General features: G+C 36.0%; 1 protein-coding gene across 2 annotated transcripts in view; it reads left to right on the forward strand.

Moving 5' to 3' along the window:
- CNTRL (centriolin) overlaps window positions 1–25,632 on the forward strand; it is a 78,831-nt gene that overhangs the window by 15,209 nt on the left and 37,990 nt on the right. The window contains exons 7-14 of one of the 2 annotated variants that reach the window (XM_023755944.1): window positions 2,274–2,467; window positions 9,705–9,824; window positions 10,901–11,124; window positions 12,708–12,822; window positions 15,117–15,311; window positions 19,436–19,589; window positions 20,820–21,040; window positions 23,637–23,813. In XM_023755944.1, coding sequence (XP_023611712.1) covers window positions 2,274–2,467; window positions 9,705–9,824; window positions 10,901–11,124; window positions 12,708–12,822; window positions 15,117–15,311; window positions 19,436–19,589; window positions 20,820–21,040; window positions 23,637–23,813 — 1,400 coding nt within the window. Of the gene's footprint in view, window positions 1–2,273; window positions 2,468–9,704; window positions 9,825–10,900; window positions 11,125–12,707; window positions 12,823–15,116; window positions 15,312–17,819; window positions 17,898–19,435; window positions 19,590–20,819; window positions 21,041–23,636; window positions 23,814–25,632 lie in introns of those variants that run through there. The other variant, XM_023755945.1, reaches the window with a different exon arrangement.

Raw genomic sequence — 25,632 nt, forward strand, 5'->3', positions numbered from 1 at the left:
GAGAGGTCAGCAAGGTAGGAGAAAACCAAGAAATAGTGGGTTGCAAAAGCCCATAGAGGAAGGTTTCAAGAGAGGAAGTGGCCAGCTATGTTGAATGTTGCTGATACAGGAAGAAGTAAAATGAGCACAGAGAAGTGCCTTAGATTGGCAACATAGGATGATCTTGACAAGAGAAGTTAAGGCGTGGTGAGGACAAATGCTAGATTATAGATGGAAGAGTGAATGGGAAGAAGACATTTGGGTTAAGATTTGAAATTTCCTCTCCTCATGCCTAATAAATGAGTTTAAAAAGTTAAAAGTTTAAAAAGTTTCACCAATAGCTTCTAGACCAGGAAGTGAGCAGAAGCCAATACTGTAAACCTCAAAATTAGTAATTAAAGAAACAAGAGTGGAGAGAGAAATCATGGCTCAGTTCTTTTGATCCTTGAGAAAACATGGAGATGAGATCAGAGAAAAAAAAAAGAAAGTCTTTTAATAAAAGAGGAACGGACACTTTCTCCATCAGAAGGGAGAGAAGATGTGTGCAAGTGTGGGAAGTTTTGTTGCTTTAATGGTGGGAAAATGAGGAAGTTTTCACTGGTGGGGTCTGTTCTGTCATGAAATATGAGGTCATCAACTGAGAAAGAAAATAGAAGGAATATGGGGGGGGGCGGTTGTAGAGAAAGAGGAAGGTATGAAATATCCATTTTAGAATGTTAGGAAATGAGCTTGTGTATTCAACCATTTGAAATTGATGTTAGTCTACTTTGACTTATAAAAATGAAGGTTTCACCCACTGGTGTGGCTCAATGGTTGAGCATCAGTCTATGAACCAGGATTCCTGGTCAGGGCACATGCCGGGGTTGCAGGCTTGATCCCCAGTGGGAGATGTGCAGGAGACAGCCAATTGATAATTCTCTCTCATCATTGGTATTTTTATCTCTCTCTCCCTCTCCCTCTCTGAAATCAATAAAAATATAGTGTAAAAAAATGAAGTTTTCATATGGTTTGAAACAAAACTTGAGAAAGATAAATTTGTACTAGTGTGGGATTCCCCCTAACTCCACATTTATTACCCTGAAATTTATGTTTTAGAATCATTAAAAATATAAATAATAAAAAAAGAATATAAATAATGCAAAGGAAAGTCATCATATAAATATAGTCTTGGGGAAAATGTTTAAATTACGATTCATTTATGACTTGGAATATTAATTAAGAGCCTTTAATGTGCTGAGCTCTTGGAATTCACTGGTGAGCCAGATAGGTGCAGTTTCTGCTTTCACAAAGCTTTAGTGGGGAAGGCAGATAGCCAGACTATTTGATCACATTGTACAATTCCCTGTGTAATGAAGGGCATAACAGAGATGCAGGGTGGTCTGAGAGCATTCCTGAGAAGTATCTAACCTGGGGTGAAGGGAGAGTTAGGGAGACTTTTCAAAATATTTCTAAAACTAAGACATGGAGGATGCAAAATAGGCTAGTTGTAGATAGAAGAAGACAGTTCCAAGTGGAAGGTATTAGTAAAAGCCTGCAGGTGAGAAGAGGAATTACAAATTTGAAAAATTAGAATCATTTCAGAAAGGCTGCAGTGAGGTGTACTTGCAAGTGAGGCTGGAGAGGGAGTTTGGGACCAAATCATGGAAGAGCCTTGTCATTCTTCTTGTAGGCTTTTTGGATCCTATGCTGAGCATAATGGGGAGCAGTCTTTGAAGGATTTTAAGATAGCATAGTATTTTGTAAACGTGCTTGCAGCATCCTTTAGTGTGTAATTACTAATATAAAATAAAAAATTGCATATTTTTTATAAGAGAACGGGAAAAAACCTCATTCATCAATACACTAATTGAATCAAATACTTGGAAGAAAAATGTTATCTTTAAAATTGTTATCCAATTGATGACTTCTTACCTCTTAATTAAATCACTCTAGTTCAAGATAGTCTTCCCCCCAAAAAAAACAAAGGTATTCATAGTGAATAATGTTTTAAAATGGATTTTTAGAGAGAGGAAGGGAGAGAGAGAGAGAGAGAGACAGACATTGATCTGTTGCCTCCCGTATGCACCTGACTCCCATATGCGACTAACCAAGGATCAAACCTGCAGCCCAGTATGTGCCCTGACTGGAAATCAAACCTGCCACCACACCAGCCAGGGCTCATAGTGAATAATTTTAAAAGTAGAATTATATTTACACTATTCTAAGAGTTCTTTTGCTTTTAGTTAAGTAATATTCTTACCTTTCTTCGACTAGGAAATATAATGTTCAATAAACTATTAAATTTGTATTGGCAGAAGAAATAGAAAGATTGGAAAAAGACCTGGAAAAGAAGATAATGGAAACTGAAGAGCTGAAGAGCAAACAAACAAAGTTCTTGGAGGAAATTAAAAATCAAGATAAATTGAACAAATCATTAAAAGAGGAGGCCATGTTACAAAAACAGAGCTGTGAGGAGCTAGAGAGTAACCTAAACACGAAAAATGAATTGGTAAGTTCATATTTTACATTGCTTTGACTATTTATGTTCTCTTGAAATAGAGAATTTTTTGTTCTTGGGTTTAAAAACACAACTTCCTGACCACAGAATGGAGAAGATGTGGTTTAACAGAAATATGTGCAAAAGATTTTACAAGTTGTATTTGACTGGGTACTATATGATATGGCTGCCCAAAAGATGAATGCTATCTTCAACTGCACTATGTGAAGTGCAGTACCTAGAACAAAGGAGGGAAATGAAGCCTCTCACTCTGAGGAGCTGGTCAGACTGCCCATAGATGTGTATATTTTTTTAACAACAACATTGTTGGTGAGACTGTACACTGGCAAAAACTTTCAGAAGGCAATTTGGCAAAATTATCCAAATTTAAATGGACATACCTAAGTCCTATATATTGGAAATATTATATGTAAGTGTTTATATATCATAATATTTATTTATCATATCTAATAATAGACAAACATGGTAATTAACAGTACCTCTGACACGCTTCCCATTGGCTAATCAGGGTGATATGCAAATTAACTGCCAACCAAGATGGCGGCCGGCAGCCAGGCAGCTGAAGTGAACAGGAGGCTTGCTTGCTCCAGTGATGGAGGAAGCCAAGGTTCCCGCCTGCCGCCGCCCAGCTCTGAGCTGCACTCTAAGCAACTATGTTGCAATTATAGAAGCTAAACAATCCCCAGAAACCTGCTTTCAGCCAGCCGGGCCTCAGAGCTGGAGTTGCAATGGTGTTTCAATTATAGAAGCTAAACAAAGCCCAGATACCTGCTTTCAGCAGCCGAGGTCTCAGAGCTGGAGCCGAGCCTCAGAGCTAAAGCCGGCTCTCAGCTCCCGTGACAGCCATAGAAGGTAAATAAATCCCAGAGTAAAAAAAAAAAAAAAAAAAAAAAAAAAGAAAAAAAGGAGAGGTTGGGAGCTTCAGTCACCCGCCAGCCTGAAAACGGCCCTCAGCCCCTCACCCAGGCTGGCCAAGCACCCCAGTGGGGACCCCCACCCTGAAGGGGGTTAGACAGCTGCAAACAGCCATCATCCCCTCATCCAGGCTGGCCAGGCACCCAAGCGGGAGCCCCACCCTGATCCGGGACACCCTTCAGGGCAAACCAGCCAGCTCCCACCCATGCACCAGGCCTCTATCCTATATAGTAAAAGGGTAATATGCAAACTGACCCTAACAGCAGAAGGACTGGGAATGACTGGTCACTATGACACACACTGACCACCAGGGGGCAGATGCTCAATGCAGGAGCTGCCCTCTGGTGGTCAGGGCGCTCTCACATGGGAGGAGCTCTGCTCAGCCACAAGCCAGGCTGATGGCTACCAGTACAGCAGTGGTGGTGGGAGCCTCTCCTGCCTCCTCAGCAGCGCTAAGGATGTCCGACTGCAGTTTAGACCTGCTCCCCGCTGGCAAGTGGACATCCCCCAAGGGCTGCCGGGCTGCCAGAGGGATGTCTGATTGCCATCTTAGGCCCAATCCCCCTGGGAGCGGGCCTAAGCCAGCAGGTGGTCATCCCCTGAGGGGTCCCAGACTGCAAGAGGGCACAGGCCAGGCTGAGGGACCCCCCCCTTCCCCCCCGAGTGCACAAATTTTTGTGCACTGGGCCTCTAGTTATTATATAATTGTTATAACATTATATAATCTATATTTCCAATAAGATGTTCTGTAGAAATGGTAGCAAGAATATGTTGTAAAGATATTGTATATAAATATGCATATACATATATATATATATATATGTGTGTGTATATATATACTATATATATATATATACATACATACATACAAGGACATTCCCTGGAATATTGTTTATATTAGCAAACTATGAATAATAACTAAATTGTCTCTCTGGATATCTGTGTGGTAGAATAATCTTGTTAAATATTAAAATGAGGTAGAGCTGTATGTCCTGATATGGAAGGATGTCTAAAACATATTGCTATTGAAAAAAAGCATGCTATAAAATAGTATATCAAGGATGATCCTATATATAAAGATAGTATATAATAGTATCAGTATGTGTAGGGAAAAATGGTAGAATTTTTTACAGTATTTATTTCTGAGGAGTGGAATTATAGACTTTCTAATTGCCATTTATGCATATCTGTAATGTTTAAGTTTTATAAAATTTGGCCTTATGATTGAAATAGAAAGAAAATACATTTTAAAAGGGATTTAAACAGAATAGATAGTGTATGATCAGAAGGTACCTGACCTAGAGGCTTTAAAGGTCGTGAGACCACGTCTTATGAGTAATGGCCAAAGCAACCAGAAGTGTCCCAGTTGGAGAAGAGGCGACCCAGCGAGCTATGATGATTGCCTTCAGATAGTAAAGGACCATTTCAAGGAAGAGGGACTTAGACTTGTTGACTAAGGTAAAATTAAGAAGTAGCGAATAGAAAATACACAAAAACAATTTTTTTATTTAGTAATAAAGAAGAAATTGCTAATAGCTGTCCTGAGATAAATGTGATAACACTGGAATATATTTGCTGTCACTGAAACATGCATATGCTCAGGGTTTGGGGAAAAGATAAAAATGTTAGAGAGATGGACTAAATGATCTTAAAAGGCTTTTTTTAAAAATATATTTTATTGATTTTTTTACAGAGAGGAAGGGAGAGAGATAGAGTTAGAAACATCGATGAGAGAGAAACATCGATCAGCTGCCTCCCGCACATCTCCCACTGGGGAGGTGCCCGCAACCCAGGTACATGCCCTCGACCGGGATCGAACCTGAGACCTTTCAGTCCGCAGGCCGATGCTCTATCCACTGAGCCAAACCGGTTTCGGCATTAAAAGGCTTTTTTAACTCAGAGAATCAGACTCTGTAAAATTATTAGGCTGCTACTTGTCCTTGAAGGAAAAGATAGCTATTGGTACTTTCTTTTTTTTCTTTTGACTGTTCTTTTTTTGATCTATGCATAGATCTACATTTTCTGAACTTAGAGAATTATACTTCTTATATATCTACGAAATCTTAGATACAAATCTTTTTTTTTGCATTTCCCTTTTAACATTGGCATTCTGACTTAATTGTAGACAAAAATTCTGCTTAAGCACTTAAATTTTTAATAAGAAAAATAGTGTTCCCTCCTCTCTGTAGCAAGGGAAATAGTTTTATGAAATCCAGATACTTAACTGCCTCCTTGAGCTCTTCTTTGCCTGAGAAAAAAGGTTACTTACACCAGGGGACATGATGCAAGGGCAGCTTCCCCAGCTCTCTTAGTCAAATATTCAGAGCATATGTGGGTTCCTTCATATGCCTCTTATTTGAAAGTAAGTTTTCAAATATGTCAGCTGTATTCTGAAGGCATATTATATATGATGATAACAATTTGGTGATTATCAATGGTTTTACATTGTAAATATATCTGTTGCTCTCCATTCCATAATAAAGTAGATTGTGTTGAACATTTTAATCATTGGAAACTTATGTGACAATTGTTTTTATTTTAGTAGTGAACTCTTTATGCCATCACTTAACATTTCTATTTAAAATACAAAAAGAAAACCACACAAAAACCCCAGCACTTCCTGTGGTATCACTTGACATTTGTGAGCATTTAAACATTTTTCCAGAGTTATCCATCTTTTTGTAATATAGGATATTAATCTTTTATTAAGATTAAAAAAACTTATAATTTCTATATGCTGACTCCCTGGTGCATATTAGTCGGCCCACTGAAAACCTTGGCAAAATGTATTTTATGACTTTGCGCTACCTCCAAATTATGGATTATTATAGTTGTCTAGTTTTCTCTTATATTTGTTTATATGTTGTTGATATGTTTGTGCTATGAATAAATGTTTTGTAAATTTTCAATGGTTTCTACTGTTTTGTTTTTCTGTAACTATTTTAGAAAATAGACTGTGCTCTTCTTCATGTCATGTTATTTTTGTTATTAACCATTTAAAAATACATTTGTATACAAAGTTAATATGTTTATTCTAACAAATTCTGACAACATAAATGTAAACAGTAGAAAGTGAAGGTCTCATTCTTCTTCTACCCCATTGCCTGGATGTTAATGTATATCTTTTTTTGTTTTCTATGCTTGTACAATATACATGTGATTACACAATATATATGTAATTAAATATATGTACCTTTGATTATTTTTGTGAGTTAAAAAATCTTACTATATGTTAATTCTGCACCTTATTTTTTACAAAACAATATATCATGGACAGCTCTCCAAGTTTAAAAATAATACACACATACCTGTGCACATACACATAATATATAATACCCATAAATCTTTCTTATTCTTTTCAAAGTCTGTATTGTGTTCCATTATATGGATCCTCCTTAATTTATGTATCCTGCTATTATTGATGAATATTTAGTTTCCATTTTATTATTATTAGAAACAACACTACATAGAAAATCTTTACATATATGTGTTAATATTTATATATCTTATGCATTCATATTGGTAATTCCTTAGTCTAAATCACTACATTATTTTGAACTTGAAAATAGGAAAAAAATGGAATCTTCTTGCTTTAATTTCACATTTGTTTAGTTGTTGGAGAATTCAGTATTAAATATGTATTTATTAGCTATTTTGTATTCTTTAAGTTTTTTTCACTTTTATATTGATTTGCTTGTTCTTTTATTATTCCAAAGGACTGTTCTATTTTATTTTTTAATTCTGGGTTTCATTTGAGCCTGCATTTGAACATTTTCTATTCTCTTATGTAGAATATCTGGTGCTAATACCGTCTACAGTTTTAAAATGTTTTCTAGTTTCATAAAGTAATTCTTCATGTAATAGGTCAACCTATAAAAGAAATGTAGTAACATTGAAGTAAAACTTCTGGTGGCCCTTTAACTATAGTAGTCCCCCTCTCCTGCTACCAACAAATATTAATTTTATCTTTAACATTAATACTGCTCTTTGTCTTTTCGAAAGTTACTTAACTCCTGTTCTTTAGTTTCCTCATTTTTAAAATGAGGGTGACTTATGTGTCCTGCCAGTCTCTCAGAGTTGTGAGGACTTAATGAGGTAATGAGTGTGAAAATAATTTGAAATGAATCCAGCTAAGTAATGAAAGGTGGTAAATCTGTAACTCGTAGAATGATAATAAAATATGTACATTTAAGAACAATGCAAGTGCTAATAACTATCTTTTTTAGGTAAGTTGTCAGTAAAGAGCAACTTACATTATTACAGCCTCACTCTCTAGATTTCTCCAGGTGATGGTTTCTGTTTGCTTCTTTCTCCTTTTAGCCTTTGTCTTGGTTTCTTGCAGACACTTTTCTGCTGATTCTTTATTCTTCCTTAAAGGTAGCTCCTTCAGGACTGAATTGTACACTATGTTTTTCATGGTTTGCATGATAACTTATATTAATATGCTTGTGTACATTTTAAGTTTTGAAACTGGCTTGCCTGTCCAAGAAATGTGCTTGTGTATGTATTTTTTTTAATGGATGTATGTATAGGAGAATGACTTTGAATGTCGGGGGAAAGAATTTGTATTGTTTTCCCTATTGGTAAAAATGTTAGCTTCAGTCAGCTCTTGATTATCCACAGCTAATGCTATAACTAGCCTACTTCCCAGGTCCTTTGACTCCTAATTTGCTCTCGTTTATGCATTTCCTCAATGGGCATTTATTGAATGTTTACTGTATGCTAAACCTAATGCCATAAAAGACACAAAGGTGTTTTAAGATGCATAGAGTATTTATTATTATTTGCCTGCAGAGACCAGTCCATGCATTCTCCATGGTTCCAGTCATATTTGCCTTTGTTTGGCCCTGTTGCCAGTGATCTTTAGGACAGAAGCCCAAGATTAGTTGATACTGTTGATTGTGAGTTGCTTTCTTGAAACTTGGGGACTTATGAGCATTCACTGAAAGAGCATCAATGTGGGTAATGTGCTAGAAACCCTGCAGCAGGACATCGGAGATAGTATAGTAAATAGACAGTGTTAGGTTTGAAACCAGGAGACTTAGAATTGAACTCTGCCTCTCCCACAACACGCTGTGCAACTGGGCAAGATATTTAACCTCTCTGTGTAGCTTTTATCGTCACTTAAGGTACTTGTGAAGATTCAGTGAGAAAGCACAGGTATTATGCTTAGCACAGTGTCTGGCACACAGAGACACTCGATCAAGATTACCTCTTATCCAGCTTAGCATTACTTTCCTTTGATGGATAATCAGGAGGTGACTGTAAGCTAAATCATGCACGACTTTGATTCCCTGGGCCTTGTAAAATGTTTATGTTTGTTTATTTTTCATTCTCTTGAGCTTGCAGTTTTATATTAATAGATTTTTTCTGCATGTTTTTTGGTCTGGTATCTACTATCAAACCGTGGCAAAAAAAAAAAAAAAAAAAGGTGAACATCACTTAGTGGACCTTTGAAATGAACTCAAAGGATTGGCGTAATAGAAAGGGGACTGGACTGATAGTTAAAAAACTATTTAGCTTCTGCCACTAATCTAATATGTGACTTTGACAAGCCAATTCACCAATCTGGGACCCAATTTTTTAATTTACAAATTCAGAGAATTAGGTTGGATCATTTTTTAAATTCTAGCTCCAAAAATTTCTAAGAATAACTAAAAAGTTGTATTTATAGTAGAATTACTTTATTAAAAATTTAATGTGACATATTTGAATCTGGTTGATCTTAATTCACATTCCTTACCCTCTGCTACAAAGAATAATATTCTGAATACTTAAAACTGAAATGCCATTAGCAAAAATACTACAGCAATAACAGTACAGCACTTAAAACCAAACTCTTATTTTCATCCTTCTTATTCCTCCTCCTGATTCCTTTATAATTGATGTTAAGTAACATTTCCTTGCATGATTTGAAGCTATCATTAAAATCATAGAGTGAGTTAAATTAGTTCTAATTATTGGGAAATCAGGAAGCAAATACGTAGTAGACTAGTTACTTAAAAATTATTGATACAGAGGTATTTTCATGTTTGGATAAAGAAAATTTAAATGATTTTTAAAATCTTCATTCATTGTATCCTGTAATAGCATATAAACTTCAAAGGTCTTTTATGTGATCTCTTATTAAGTGATACTTTTGTATTTCATTATTTATAATACTTTAGAATTATGATAAGATACTCTGAATGTTGTGCTATTTGCTGTGGGGTTTAAAACAATATACTAATTATGATTAGAACCATTATACCTTTATATCTTTATACTAACTTACTGACACTATATGTTGTCTCATATGAAATTGGGCCAATAGCTAAAACAGAAGACCATGGAACTAACGCGAGCATGTCAGAAACAGTATGAGCTGGAACAGGAATTGGCTTTTTATAAAATTGATGCCAAATTTGAGCCACTAAATTATTATCCATCAGAGGTGAGTTGTTTTAATCTTTTAGTAATCCAAATTTAAAGCCAGCATATAGTGGGGCAGAGGAGGGCAGTGGTAGAGACTTTCAAGGGAGTTTATCAATAATCACTCTATTTTCTTATTATGAGGGCATCAGCAGAGTATATTTTGGTTGAATCTGAGAATTATTTGGCTCAGTAAGTAGAGCAGTATCCAAAAGAGGTAAAAAGCCCAGAAGGATCTTTACCTATGGCTGTATTCATAGCCCAAAGCAGCTTTCCAACCCTCAATTACCTCACTCAAGAGTGTGGCTGATCATCTCCCTTAAACCTAAACTTCCAGAAAAAGTGCACTGCCTGCTGGACAATCATGGAATAGTCATCACTATACATTGTTCCATAATCACTGGTCCAGTATTAGTCAACCGTTATTTATACAAATGCCATAAATGTTATTGCAAAAGAAAAAAGCGGCTTAACTTCTGAGACCCAGTGATTCCAACCAACATCTTATTAGTTAAAAATGCAATTATTAAAATTTATTAAACTGAGATTTTACTTATATATCAGCCAAGAAACCAAGATAAAATACCTAGATTTCTGATTTGAAAGAGCACTGCTAAAAATCACATAATTGTAGGTAGTTCTTTTATCAATCCAAGCTTACTTTTCAGAAATAGGAGGAGATATCCTTGGAGACCAGTTTTTGCTCTAGTTCTTTTTTGGTTAAGAATAAAAGAATGGCCTGGCTGGCATGGCTCAGTGGTTGAGTATTGACCTATGAACCAGGAGGTCAAGGTTCGATACCCTGTCATGGCACATGCCTGGGTTGCAGGCTCTATCTCCAATAGGGGGCAGCCAATCGATGATCTTTCATCAGTGATGTTTCTATATCTGTCACCTCTCCCTTCCTCTCTGAAATCAATAAAAAAATATTTTTTAAAAAAGAATAGAATAATGATATATATTTTTTAACTTCTAGGCATGTAGGATTCTAATTTAGGCAGTTCCATGATATGTTACACTAATAAAATGAATAATGTCACTTGACTGCTTATAAGTTACTTATTAAACCGTATATCTGTTAATTTATTTTGCTTTTAGTATGTTGAAATTGATAAAGCCCCAGACGAAAGCCCTTATATTGGCAAATCCAGATACAAGAGAAATATGTTTACCAGAGAAAGTTACATTATTGATAAAGCCCAGCCAATAAAGATCAAGAAGATGGAGCCAGATGAAAGCGAACAACCTATAAATGAGCAGAAGAACTTGAGAGCCCATATGCCACTAGACATACAGCTGGAAGACAAAGAAAGAAAAATAAGTTTAAATTCTTTAAAAATATAAAAACTTTGAATGTGTAGGCAAATTGTGTTTTACTATTGTATATTCTTTTACTTAACATGCTGAAGGCATTTATTAAATTGTTGTTTACATCAAAAGTTTAAAACAAAAGTAGTGATTTATTGAGCAGATTTTTAAAAAATTTCTATTATGGTAGAAAATGAGGTTTTTGAGAGTAATTTGATGGGAATATATCCAGGGGTACAAGAATGCTTAAATCTGCTCCTGCCAACAGATCCTTCTCACTATTGGAGCTATACATTCAAAAGCCTAATTAGTAATACTTGAAGCAAGTGAAGTACCACTTTTTACTATGCATGTAGTCAAAACCTAAAGCAATGCTTTGGATAAGCTGGGTCAGTGCAGTCTCCTTAGGCTTGAGCCTGAGGCTGGCCTTTGACTCTTCCCAACCTGTCCCACATTCCACCTCCTCAAACTTCTCTCCCACCCCCCCCCACCCCAAAACATCTAATTCAAGGGATCTTACCACCTCCTGGCAAGTCACAAAGAAGTAATTAATCCAACAGGGCACTTAGAGACCTTGACAATGACAGACTTTGAGTCCACTTACCCACTCAGCTGCATGGATATGAAAGAAGGAGAAAGCAGACCTGAGTTCATACATCCCACTAGTAACCATGGCCCATTATGGGGCTTTCACCAATCAGATCATCTTCCCTTGGTGGTAGCTAAATGGAAAATATGGAGGGCCAGTAGAGGTTGACTTGGAGAGGGAAGTAAAGAGACTGAGTAGTCCATGTCTAGATATATACTATATGCCAGGCTCCAGAGGGGAAAGCAAAAGTAAGTCAAACATTTGTGCAGACTAGCTTTAAGGGGCTCATTGTTTTATAAGAGTCAGGGAGAGGAAGGGAAAGAAGTTGGAAATGTGAGGTAGAAGGTAATTGATTTGAGATCACTTTAACTGAGTAAGACTCTTCAGTAGTGAATTTATTGATATTGAGTCGCTCTAACACAGGTTTTTAAAAATAGCTTGAGCCTAATTATAACTTAGATGTGTAAGTGCATATTTACTAATAAAATCCTATTCTCTCAAGAGTTCTTTAATGTTTGAATTATCCAATAAAGCCCCTTTTATGTTAAGAATTTTACAAATTAGCCGTAACCGGTTTGGCTCAGTGGATAGAGCTTCGGCCTGCGGACTGAAGGGTCCCAGGTTCGATTCCGGTCAAGGGCATGTACCTTGGTTGTGGGCACATCTCCAGTGGGGGGTGTGCAGGAGGCAGCTGAATCGATGTTTCTAACTCTCTATCCCTCTTCCTTCCTCTCTGTAAAAAAAATCAATAAAATATATATATAAAAAAAGAATTTTACAAATTAAAGGATTAATAATAGTTATATAGCATATCATAAAACGATTCCAAAGATTAATGGTGAGGAAAACCATCATAGGAAATTACTTCTTTTATTCCTGTGATATATAACTTAATATAATCTATAATTTTAACTGGGGGAAGGAGGTTATTGTGAATTTAAAAAATCTGGTAGAACTTTGAAAATTTAAGATTTTTCTTGTGTGTGTCTGTGTGCATGGTTTTAAATTTGCAGCACAAACTCGACTGTTGGAACTGCATGATGAAATAGAAAAGGCAGAACAACAAATTTTAAGAGCTACTGAAGAATTTAAACAATTGGAAGAAGCTATACAGCTTAAAAAAGTATGTAAAAGCAAAGCAGCAATGCTAAGAGAAAACGTAAAAAATGAACTGTATTGTATATCTTCATAACCCTGTAAAACAATTCTTAAATTAGTGCTGCCTAATTAATTGTGGAATAACAGATTTCAGAGTCAGATATGATATTAGCATTTCCAATTACATTTTTCTTTCAATAATGATGACATTCTGTTAGCATTTTATAAAGTTGTAGAAATAAATTACTTATGATTTATGGAAAAAGATGTATTTGGTCTACTCTTACTATAAAAACACCTATATTACCAGGGAAGTTGCTTCCTGATATATCTCCTAATTTAATTAAGCACTCCTTACCTTTAAGATCCTGGGATCTATATTAAGAGCCAGAAGACATTTCTACTACACTATGACCATTATCAAGCAAGCAGCAGAAATGTAAATTATATAAAGTATGGGGTACAAAAAGATGGAAGTGATACACTCTCAGGAATTACAAAATGTGTCATGAAGAAGTAAGCAGTTCAAACTCATGGTGTAATTGCATAGGGAGAAAATTCAAAAAAGGAAGTATTTGACATTTTAGTTTTTAAGTGTGTAAAAGGTTTTAGGTATTTGCAGCTTTTAAAAATCAGTATTTCAGAATTTTGATGGTAATTGCATTCATTACTATAATAGGTAAAACAAGAATGTAAAGTCCAAATTGATTCAAGTTCATTGGAAACTTACTGTATAGCAGTTGCTGAATGGGCCCTGAGTAAATGAACAAAACAGATATGTGTCCCTTCCTCATAGACAAGAAATAGGTAATAAGCAAGTGAAAAAAAGTAAAAAAGAAATGTATAGTTAAACAATATAAGTGTTGTAGGAAAAAAATAGAAAATTAGAAGAGACAATAAAAAGGATATAATTTAAATTGTGGGGACCCACAAAGGCCTCTCTGAAGAGGTGATATTTAGGCTGAGACCCAAAGGATGAGAGAGAGCCTGCAAGGCAGAGTTAGGAGACAGGTATTTCAGGCAGAGGTGACAGTGTGTGCAAAGACCTTCAAACTAAAGATTCCTCTACAGCAAGCATGTCAAACTCATGGCCAGCAGGCTGCATGCCTCGTAAATGAGTTTGACATGCTTGCTCTACAGAGTGAGGGAGAGTATAGTGGAAGATGAAGTTAAAGACCATGCCAGGCTTCATAGACCATTTTAAGGGGTTTGAATTTTGTTCTGATTATAATGGGAAACCTTTGAAGGACTTTAGGTAGTAGAGTGACTGATCCTATTTGTATTTTTATAAGAGCATTCTGGCTACTGCAAGAGTGAAGTGAGAGATGGAAAGAATGGAGTTGTGTGCAACTGTTAGGCTATTTATATAGGCAAGAGTTGATAATGGCTTGGACTAGGAAGGAAATGGTGAGCATGGAGAGAAAGCAAACTGCTTCTAGGTAAAATCTGGCAGTAGAACTGATTGATAGATCTTAAAGATGGATTGAAAGTGGGAGATGGCCCTGACCAGCTCAGTGGTTGGAGCTTCACTCCTCCCCACTCTATGCCAAATGGTCTCCAGTTCAATTTCTGGTCAAGAGCATATACCTGGGTTGCAGGTTAAATCCCTGGCCCCAGTCAGGGTATGTGTGGGAGGCAACCAATTGATGTGTCTCTCACATCAATGTTCCCCCCCCCTCTTTCCTCCCCCTTCTCCCCATCCCCTGCCCTCTTCTGCTTTTCTAAAAATCAATGGAAAAAATATCCTCCGATGAGTATTAAAAACAAAAAAGAAAAAAGAAAGTGGGAGCTAACAAGAATGATTTTAATAAATAAGAATGTTTTATAATAGTACTGGCTAAAGTTTTATATAGCTAGATTGATAGATGTAAATAATGGACATAATTTTTAAACAAAATGTGCTTGGTAAAAGTAGTTATTTTAAATGAGTATAAATCTAAATTTTTCATGATACTATTAATTTGCTTCACATGCTAATAACAAGGGTAAGTACAATGTAAGTACTGTATAAAGTCAGCTACTATTAATATGGTTATTAATACTTTACAAGTTGCTTATACTAGAGTGACAACTTCATTTTTACCTACTTATTTTATAAAACTTTATTAGTTTTCATAAACTTTTATAAAATAAGATTTTTTATATATACGGAGCATAAAAGTATAAGATACAAATGCCTAGATAACTCCTACATTTTACTGTTGTTTAAAGAACTGATAGAGCATAGAATGCCTTTAAATTGTAAAAGTTGTTTTCTTTAAATTTGTAAATCAGTGTTGCTATCCTCTGTTAATTGTGTGTTCTGGTGTGGGGGATTAGGTTTCAGAAGCAGAGAAAGACCTTCTTTTCAAGCAGTTGAGTGGTAGGATACAACTTCTAAATAAATTACGCCACGAAGCTCTGGATCTAGAAATGCAGTTGGAGAAGCAAAGGCAAGAAATTGCTAAAAAGCAGAAGGAGATTAAAGACCTTCATATAGCCATAGATAGCTTGGATTTTGAAGATCCAAAACATGTAAGTAAATGAAGAGATTTTGGCTTATTCTATGGGGACTAGAATAAAATTTTATCTACATATTATGTCTCATTATTATGTCTCATCATTTTTAGCCACAGAATCTTTTCTGAAATTCTTTTTTTAGCTTGATGTACAAATTTGAGTAATATATATATTTATATATGTGTATATATAATATATGTGTTGTATATATACATATGTGTATGTATATGTATATATACACATACTTATATATAAAAATATGTATCTGTGTTTAAAACACAACAACCTAGGGTTTGAAGAAGGTAGCTTTTAGTAGAATGAGGGTTGCATTGGTATACTTACCTTTTTTAAGTGGTTGAATTTCATTATATTTCAAGTCAAGAGAAACCTGTTCCAAGGTGCTCTCTAAACCTCTTATCCTTTCTCTCTCTTTGCCTTATTGTTTTTCTTTCTTAAGAGCTAGGTGGTGAGATAGAAGAACGGAAGTGGGTTTAGAGTCCTTTTTCTACCTCTTCTTTAATTTTTTATGTAAATATTCCACTAAAGCTATTTATTGTTTATTTTGTTTTGTCCTTAAAAAGGAAACATTTCTTAGAGTATGTATTCCTAAAATGTGGCCAGAGGTGGTCAGGTGGCTGGATGATGGAGTTAGGTTCTTGTCTCTTTCTGTCTCTACCCTGAGAAGTCTTACTAATGGCTTATATTTTAGCCAATATTTATACAATAGAAGTGAAAATATTTTCTGCATGTTTTAATGATATACTTTGAATAAAGGGTGCTTTTAAAAAACGTTAAGATCTCTGGATCAAGAGAAATCATAGAATTTAACATGGCAAGGACAATGCACTATAATTGCTTTAAGTATTTGACAAGTTTTTAATTATTCCTTTAAATATTTTTGTACGATATCATAGATATTTTTTGCAGACCAGCTAATTTTGGCAAAAGGTGACCTTATCACCATAGATTTAGGTCTTTTCTAACAAAAGCCTAAGACTTAGTATTAAAATTGAAACCGAAAGTTGATTATTTTAAAATAATTTTCGGTATATGAAATACTAGAGGTTTTGAGTAATGTGTGTAATATGGTCAGTAATATATTATTTTATTACATTTATTTATTCAGAAGTCTTACCACCCCATGTGAGGCCCCTGAGGATTGGAACTGTATCCCCAGGGGCCAGCCCTATGTTTATGCATGCTTGCATCAAGGAAAGTAGGAAGGAATCTGCTTATAGGTACTACCTCAGGCTCCTTTGTTGCCTCTTCAGTTCTGTGATCTATGAATCTAATTAGAACCTAGATTGTATGTTCGCTTTCAATAAATGACTGAGATGTTCCTGGCAGACAGGGAGTCTAATGCTCACTGTATTTATGTAAAGAGTTACATATTGAAAGGAGTTAAATGAGAAGTAAGAATGGCATCCAAGTTTTGAAGGTAGTCAAAATCAATTTGTGTTAGTGGGGATGAAACATAGAAACCAGATTTAAGGGTTTTTTTTGGTATTGTTTAAACTACTGAAGGTTAGTTCTTAAGGTTACAGCTTTAGTCTGAACACCAGAGGATGTCTCTTTTTAATTTGTTCACCAGAGGGAGCAACTTTTTCTAATTAGCACAAAGTCGCCTTATTGGCTAGTGTTAGACACCCCATTTTAGGCTACACATATGAACATTTTAGCAAAAGGGATAGAATCAAGAGTGGGATCCCTGCATGTTTTTTCCAGATGTAGATAGACTTTTATTCAATTAATTTTTATCTAATTAGATGAGGTATCTTTCTGAATAACAAATATAATTTAAAAGTAAAAGCTTGAGAGATTAGAAAACAGTATATGATTCTGAGATATGATGGAAAACAAATATATTAAATGCCAACAATACTGGTTTTTGCATATACTGGTGAGGAACTTTATCATAGCATTCCTATATCAGGTGATGTTTCTTTTTCCATTTGCAGAAGATGAGAATGTGATTTAGAAAAATTAAATGATTTCCCACACTCACCTTTTTAGGAAGAGGTAGAGCCAGTGCTTATTCTGTTACAATGACCATCTTCCCACAAAGGAATTAAAGGTCTAAAGAGATTAATTATTTTTAACTGAGCCTGTCAAGTTTTCAACAAACATAAATATTTAACTAGGTTTCAAAAGAAAAAGACATTAAAAATCAAATCCCATTTTGGTTATAAAAAATGGTCATAGCTAGTAGCACATATATCACAGGAGCAAATAATAAAGGAGGATTTATATGGCTCTTCCCTATATGGCCATGCCCTGTGAAAGCAAACGGTAACTATACTCTGTGGGGATTTAGCCTGTAGTAATCTTTTGCAAAGAGTGTGCGTGATTGGCCCTCAGGAGCTTCCTGTGTTGTGGGACTGACGGAGGCTGCTGGTGATTGGGCCAGCTGGGCTGCCACTCACTCTTGGCCCGGAATGTGGTTTGAAGAGTTGGGAAGTTACTGAGGCTTGGAGGCGCTTACAAAAATGTGGCTGTCAGAGAGGGAAGTGCACTTAAAATTTGAAGACATTAGAAAGCGTTCCGCCCACAATTTCCTTGTTCTCAACGGCTCAGTTTTAACAGGACTAATTCTAAGTTAAGGTAGGAGCATTTTCTCTCTACAAAGGGCTTAAAAAGAGGTGGAGTCATATGTAAGTTCCTGTTTTTACAATAATTCTTTTGTGAGCTCCATCGTATCGAAAATCCGTGGTATCTGCTTTTGCTCCCATGTGTAATGCAAATCATGGGCATGTTGAACCAACGTTTTGTCCTGCGTGTAAAAAGATTTCAGTTAAATTTTTAATGGTGAATTTTAAAGATTTATTGATAGAGATATGAATGCAGGAGTTTTCTTTCTTGAGCCATAAAAATCCGAAATTTACTTAGAATTTAAGCTGTACCTGCAGTTACCTTTTCAGAAAGATTTCGGATGGATATTTTGGGAATGTAGGGAAAAGAAGAGTTTTGAAAATCCCATCAAGTTTTACCAGTAGTACATTTAAAACCTTCTGATCAAGCTGCCATTCATTTGTTCTTGTCTTTGGAGACAACGGACTTCTAAACTTGAAAAATGCTCATTTATAATCAGTTGAATCTTGGAGTTTGTTGTTTAGACTGTAATGTAGTTCTTCCTCTTGATAACTTGATTTATTGTTCTTTTCCTCTGATGGGGGAAGGGGTTAGAGCCTGTGAGGTGATAGAGGGCAAAGATTCTCTGGGGAATTATTTTGTTTCCATATGAACAGTCTCCAAATAACCTGGGCAAGTCATTTGATGAATCTGAGACGTAGTTTTCTCATGTGTAAAAGGAAGAGTTAGACTACTCCCTAGTTGTCAGTTTTCCCCCTCCCCGCCCCCCTGCACACCTGAGAAAAACAATCCAATCTTTTCAGTTACCAGTAGCTCCTTAAATGGATTCCTGTCAGAGTGTGCGATGGTGTATGGGTGGGAAAGCTCTGTTTTCCACCAGGTGAATATGTAGTTAGTTGAGGAGTTTGCCTCCAGAGGGCTGGTCCTCCATCTTGAGAATCACTATGTCTATACGATCTTTGAGGTCCCTCTGAGCTCCCAGTTTATGGAACCTAAAAACAAAATGTGTTGTTGTGTAAGGAATTGAAAATAAACTTGAATTTCAAGTAAGTTTTCATTTCATGTTCCTATTCTGTAAAAAATCTTTTTTAAAAGTACATGTTTTTTTTTTATTAAAAAGGTATCACTTGTTTATTATAAAAATACAAAACTCATAAAAAAAAAGAAAAAAGCCTCTTGTGATCTTTCCTCCCAGATATAATCCTTGTTAACATTTGGAATATATTCTTCTTCTAGATGTATAGGTAATCAATTAACTTTTTGGAAACCTTTTTAAAGAAACATTTTAATGCAGATCAATGAACTCTGAGCATTACCTACTAATTGTGCCCTTACCCTCTTTTATACACAATTTGCTCATCTCTAAAATGGAGGTGGTTCCAATATCAAGTCAGTATGAGGTTTAAATGAAAACTCATGTGAAAAAAACACAGGGCCTGACACACAACATATGCAAATTGTTACATTTTATTTTTCCAGTCTTCCTTTAGAAATGTTAAAGATTATTATTTTTAAAAGAGTTTTTTGTATTTGTTTGTTTTTCAATTCAGTGCCATATGAAGGCTCAGAAAAGGGGTAAAGAACAACAGCTTGACATTATGAACAAGCAGTACAAACAACTTGAAAGCCGTTTGGATGAGATACTTTCTAGAATTGCTAAAGAAACTGAAGAGATTAAGGACCTTGAACAACAGCTTACTGAAGGTGAGAATTTAAGTTGATTTAAAGGTAAATTAGTTTTGGTGTTAAAAACAAATGGCACCCAGACAAGCATTAATCCAGATATTAGCTGAATATGCTTCCGCTCTTAGTGCTAGTATTTGATAGGGAAATATTGACACAGTACACAGTATATAATAAAGATTTTTAAAATTTATTTAATTTTGTTTTGATGTCCTAGTGAGTCAGGTCACTGCAGTCAGTAGGCAAGAAGTTAGCTACATGATCATGATAAACTCTGGCATGTGATTGTCTTCCTCAAGGCATAAAATCCTTTCAGGAGTAAAGAGCCCATTGCCATCAGGGCATTCAGTGTCTAGTTACAAGGAAAGTGTAGAAAGAATTTTAGGATCTCCTTTTGCAATACACATTTAAATTGTGACATTGCCATCGTGGAAGGGGAGGATGAAAGGTTATAGTGGTGAGAGCCTTTGCTTGGCATAAGATCCCAGTCTCTGTTTTGGTATTATCAGCTGTGTGACCTGGGACATATTACTGTCTAGGTCAGTGGTTCTCAACCTTCCTAATGCCACGACCCTTTAATACAGTTCCTCATGTTGTGGTGACCCCAATTATTTTCGTTGCTACTTCATAACCGTAATTTTGCTACTGTTATGAATCGTAATGTAAATATCTGATATGCTATATGTGTGTTTTCCAATGGCCGCGACCCACAGGTTGAGAACCACTGGTCTAGGTCATTAGTTGTTGGGAAAATTAAGTGAGATAATGTTCATAAAGTGCCTGGCACATACTAGGTACCTAATGTATGGTTGGGGTTATTTTGGTGTGTTTCTTTTGTCTTCAGGTTTCATGTTTATATTCCCAGTCTTGGATTAGTCTTGTTTGTTGAGTGGCTTTTGTTTTGTGTATCTAGCAGCAAGAACTCAGTTTTGTGTACTTTTTAAATTTTATTTGGAAATTACTATTTTAAACTTTTTACAGCAAGAATTAAGAATTTTATAAGCAATGTTCATTGAATATACTATTTTTATTATATACCTACTTAATACTCCTGTACTAGGGATAATATGGGGAAAACTATCATATCTTGAAAAGAAAAATAAGGTAGTAGGAAATAATTGAAAGCTTAGACTTTCATTCTTAGCTGGTAACAAATAACTAAGGTGTCTAAATGAGGTATTCATATATCTTGAGAGCATTTTCTTATATACACTATTACCTCCCCCCCCCTCCTTTTTTATTTTGTCTTAGGCCAGATAGCAGCAAATGAAGCCCTGAAGAAGGATTTAGAAGGTGTCATCAGTGGGTTGCAAGAATACCTGGAGACTGTCAAAGGCCAGGCAAGTCAGGCTCAGAATGAGTGCAGGAAGCTACAGGATGAGAAAGAGACATTGCTGCGGAGACTGACCGAGGTTGAGCAGGAGAGGGACCAACTGGAAATAGTTGCCATAGATGCAGAAAATATGAGGAAGGTATGATTTGTTTTTTTCTTTTCTGTTTTCCCTTGCCTCAGAAATAGATGATGTCCAAATTAAGTAAGCTAAACAAGTTAGCAACAATGCAATTATAAGTGGCAAAAAGTATTTAGTGGCTATTTAGTCTTGTTTTTATTCCTTTAGTTGTGATACACTTGGAATTATTGTTTTTCCTTTACTAAGAATGGAAGCTTATTTTAGCTGAGTTTCTGTTCCTGGAAGATATTATCAAATAACTCTAAGTAATATGAAGTTGTGGCCATTATAAATGTGGTATTAGATGTTCATATTTTATTATTTGAGTCCTAAAATTAAGTACAATAATTTTTCTTATTTTTTTGTCATTACTTCATAATTTAACATTAATTTACAGATAAGACAGACACAGTATTATACCCTTTTTTACCTTATTTGTTGCCATTTATTAGATTTCACTTTATCTTTTTTAGTTGTTTGGCAAATTATCATGCATGAAAACCCAGGTTCTCAAACCTCATCCTCAGTAGGGCTGGCTCTGGAAATTTGAATATTTTAATATGAAAATTTTCAGGCCTATAAAAATACCAAATTTAGTATTTAACACCATGTACTCACAATTCAGCTTAAGAAATAAAACATTGCAGATATAGTTGAAACTCTCTGTGTATCCCATTCCATAGCTAACAAAATCCTGAATATGGTTATTTCCCTGCATCTCTGTTATTACATACTAGAGGCCTGGTGCACAAAATCTGTGCACGGGTAGAGTCCCTAGGCCTAGCCCCTGATCAGGACCGATTGGGGTCTTCCAGCTGCCAGCCAGGGCCTTCCTTCCCTGGCTGCTGGCTGCCGGCTGGGTCCTTCCTTCATTCCGTGCATCCCCCTGGTGGTCAGCGCACATCATAGGGAGTGATTGAACTCCTGGTCTCTCGGTTGAACTCTTGAGGGGACACTTTGCATGTTAGCCTTTTACATATATAGATGTATGCATTTGAAGCAATATGTAGTATTGTTTGACATCATCCATCCCTTCAGTACACATCTCTTAAAAATAAGGACTTTTTTCCCCATACATCACTATGATACCACTATTACACCTAGGAAAATTAACATTAATTCCATAATGTCATCTAATATCTGAACCATATTCAAATTTTCCCAGTTGTGCCAAGAATATCTCTTATAGCTTGTGTGTGTGGGTATGTGTGTCCAGGTGGTAGTCCTAGAGTGTCCCACATTACAGATTTGTCTGATTGTTTCTTCATAGTGTGTTTAACATGTTTTCTGTGCTCTGTATAAAATAGTGTCTTTTTAAAATATTTTTTTATTTTTATTGATTTAAAGAGGAAGGGAGAGGGAGAGGGAGAGAGAGAGAGAGAGATAGAAACATCAATGATGAGAGAGAATCACTGATTGGCTGCCTTCTGCACGCCCCCTACTAGGGATCGAGCCCACAACCCAGTCATGTGCCCTTGACCGGAATCGAACCGGGGACCCTACAGTCCGCAGGCCAATGAGCCAAACCAGCTAGGGCAAAATAGTGTCTTCTTTTAACTTCATTTCCCTCTGGTTTACTGGAGAGGTTGAGCATCTTTCATTTGTTTATTTACCATTCAGTGTTCTCTTCATTGAATTCCCTATTCATATTCTTTGCCCATTTTTCTATTGGATTGTTTGTCTTTTTCTTAATGATTTATAGGAATTCTTTATATATATGGATACTAATCCTTTGTTGATTATAGATGGAGTCTGCATTTCGAATAGGCAACCCAATTGATTCAAATGTGCTTTTTGGACCACCCATTGAGAAACTCTTCTATAGAAGTTCTCATTGTAGGATCCCCCTCTTTAATCCAAAATAGTTTGATCTAATTCTTTAAGATCCCAAATAAGTAGATGGAAGCTGTAATGTTTAATTAAAATGGGATACAGATGGGATAAAATGACTCAGAACTGAGGTAAGCTGATCAATATGTACTTGTATTCTTGTTAGCTACTCATTTAAGTTACTCTGTTATTCTTAATATTTGAGAGTGCTCATCCCATTTTGTTCTGATAAGTGAACATACTGTGGTTTAATATAAAGAGTGTGGGCTTTGGAGTCAGAGATCTCAGCTCATATTTCGACTGTGTCTTTTTTTAGCTCCACAGCCATCTACTCAGGTGTTCATTCTCCTAACTGGAGATAGAAGATTGGGAGAAAACAACAAAAATAATAATATCTTGTCATACACAGTAATTATGAAGATGAGATGAAATAATGAATGTGAAAACATTTATTCCAGTGTCTGATAGAAAATAGGTTTTAAATTTTATTGTTCTCTCCCTCTTTTTTTTTTTTTTACCTGTTCAGGTACATTTAAAATATTACACTTTAGGAAACATGTTGGTAGCTTACTGGTTTTTCTGATTGCATTTAGTCAGATTACATTTCTGATTACATTTACTTTTCAGCCTGGCCCAGCCTGTGGCTTCATGATATTGCTAATGAACACTTTCTGTGCCAGGCTGGCCAGCATTTGGTTTACTGTGATCAAGTTACTTATAATGATTTGCAGGTGCTTAAGCAGCACAGTGATGGTTTTGTAGTTCAACATACCCTGAATCCTTCCAGGAGCTTGCAGAGCTAGAAAGCGCCCTCCAAGAGCAGCATGAGGTGAATGCATCTCTGCAGCAGACCCAGGGGGATCTCAGTGCCTATGAGGCTGAGCTCGAGGCTCAGCTGAAAATACGTGATGCTGAAGCCAATCAGCTCAAGGAAGACATGGAAAAACTAACAAATCTTAGCCAGGTAAGTAAGAGCATAAAGCTGTCTAGAAACAAAGTAGTCTGTGGCCTTAACATATCAGTCTTCCTTTAATGTAATGTAAAATTGAATACTTCTTTTTTTAAAAATATATTTTATTGATTTTTTTACAGAGAGGAAGGGAGAGAGATAGAGAGTTAGAAACATCGATGAGAGAGAAACATCGATCAGCTGCCTCCTGCACACTTCCTACTGGAGATGTGCCCGCAACCAAGGTACATGCCCTTGACCGGAATCAAACCCGGTGCCTTTCAGTCCGCAGGCCGACACTCTATCCACTGAGCCAAACCGGTTAGGGCAAATTGAATACTTCTTAATATAATATATGTGGAGTGATGGGAAGAGCATATTTTTGAAGTCAGACATTCTATGTGAACAAGTATAAATCACTTCATTGTTCGGAGTCTCTGACAAATGCCTCTTCCTCTGTAAAATGGTTATGATGAGGATAAGGGAGATAATGGGCATGAAAGCACCTAGCAGTTAGTATTCATTAAATTCTAGTCTTTCTCAAAACAGCTGTAAGAGACCTCTTTTAAGTTGATGTTACATTTTATTTTGCAACTTTGTATTTTGGTTGGATGAAATGTCCACTCATTTAAATTATATTTGCAAATTAGACAAATAGTTATTTATCCATAAATACTTACTGATTGACCATTGAGGGCCAGGTGCTGTGAATGTTGCAGAGAGCAGCACAGACATGGTCACTGTCCTTGTGAAACTGACAGTCCAGTAGTGAAATGAGTGTGGGAGAAAGAAAGGGGTAGGGTTTTGTGGCTGGGAGAGGGGTGGTCAGGGAAGACTACTCTACAGAAATGATGTTTCAGCCAAGACATGCATAAGGAGTGGGGTGAAAGTGGTAAGGGTAAAAAGGGTAAGTGTTGTAGGCATAGAGGCAAAGACAAAGAGCATAGTGCATTTAAAGTGCTGAAAGTATACTTCTAGTATCCCAGGAGCAAGGAGAGGAGTAGGGAAAGAGGGTGAGAGATAAAGGCAGAGAGGCTGACAGAGGCCAGTTATAGTATAGTATATTCTTTATCAGATTAAAAATAGAGATTTGTGTAGCACTTAGCCAAATGGACTGCATCTTCCTCCAGGTTCAGGGTCACCCTGACCTTTACTGTCTGCCTGCTAAAAATCTGAGTCAGGATTCTGCTTTAGTTTTCCAATAACCTTGTGCTTGATCATGTGTCTGGTGATCCCCCCCATCCCCCCCCCCCCCCAGATTCAGAGCATAGTGTGTGTTTCTGTTGTTTTTTCAGAAACAGACTAGAACATGAGGGAGAGTTAATATGGTCTTATTCAATGAAAGTGAAATAAATAAGGTAGTTTGAATCCCAGGAATTTATGTGAAACAGCATTTGGATGATTAGAAAAGGAAGTAAAAATAGGTCTTATTTTTAGTAATTATTTTGTATTCCTTTATCAGATATCAAATGACCACTTGCCAATTGTCAGGATTATATTTTTTAAGATTATCAAGTTTTACAAAACTACAATTGATAACAACATTGGGGGGGCGTGGTGGACTACAGTGCTATGGTCAAAGTGCAGAAAATAGAAGATTGGGGGAAAACAAAATAACAGTAAACACGTATTTTAAATAATAGTGAATAAAATTTCTAGATGGTATCTGCTTTCAAATCATTTTTTTTTTTTAGTTTTAAGCCATCCCTTAGCTTGAAATCCATTGTCTTTTGTACTTTCATTGTCCTTTATTTTTTTTCCTCATAAGTCTTGACAAAAATATAACACCTTGGCCTTTTTACAAATTCACTTGGTATTGAAGGGTGCACTCCCT

Source organism: Myotis lucifugus, unplaced genomic scaffold, assembly GCF_000147115.1.
Source record: "Myotis lucifugus unplaced genomic scaffold, Myoluc2.0 scaffold_87, whole genome shotgun sequence".
Taxonomy (NCBI): domain Eukaryota; kingdom Metazoa; phylum Chordata; class Mammalia; order Chiroptera; family Vespertilionidae; genus Myotis; species Myotis lucifugus.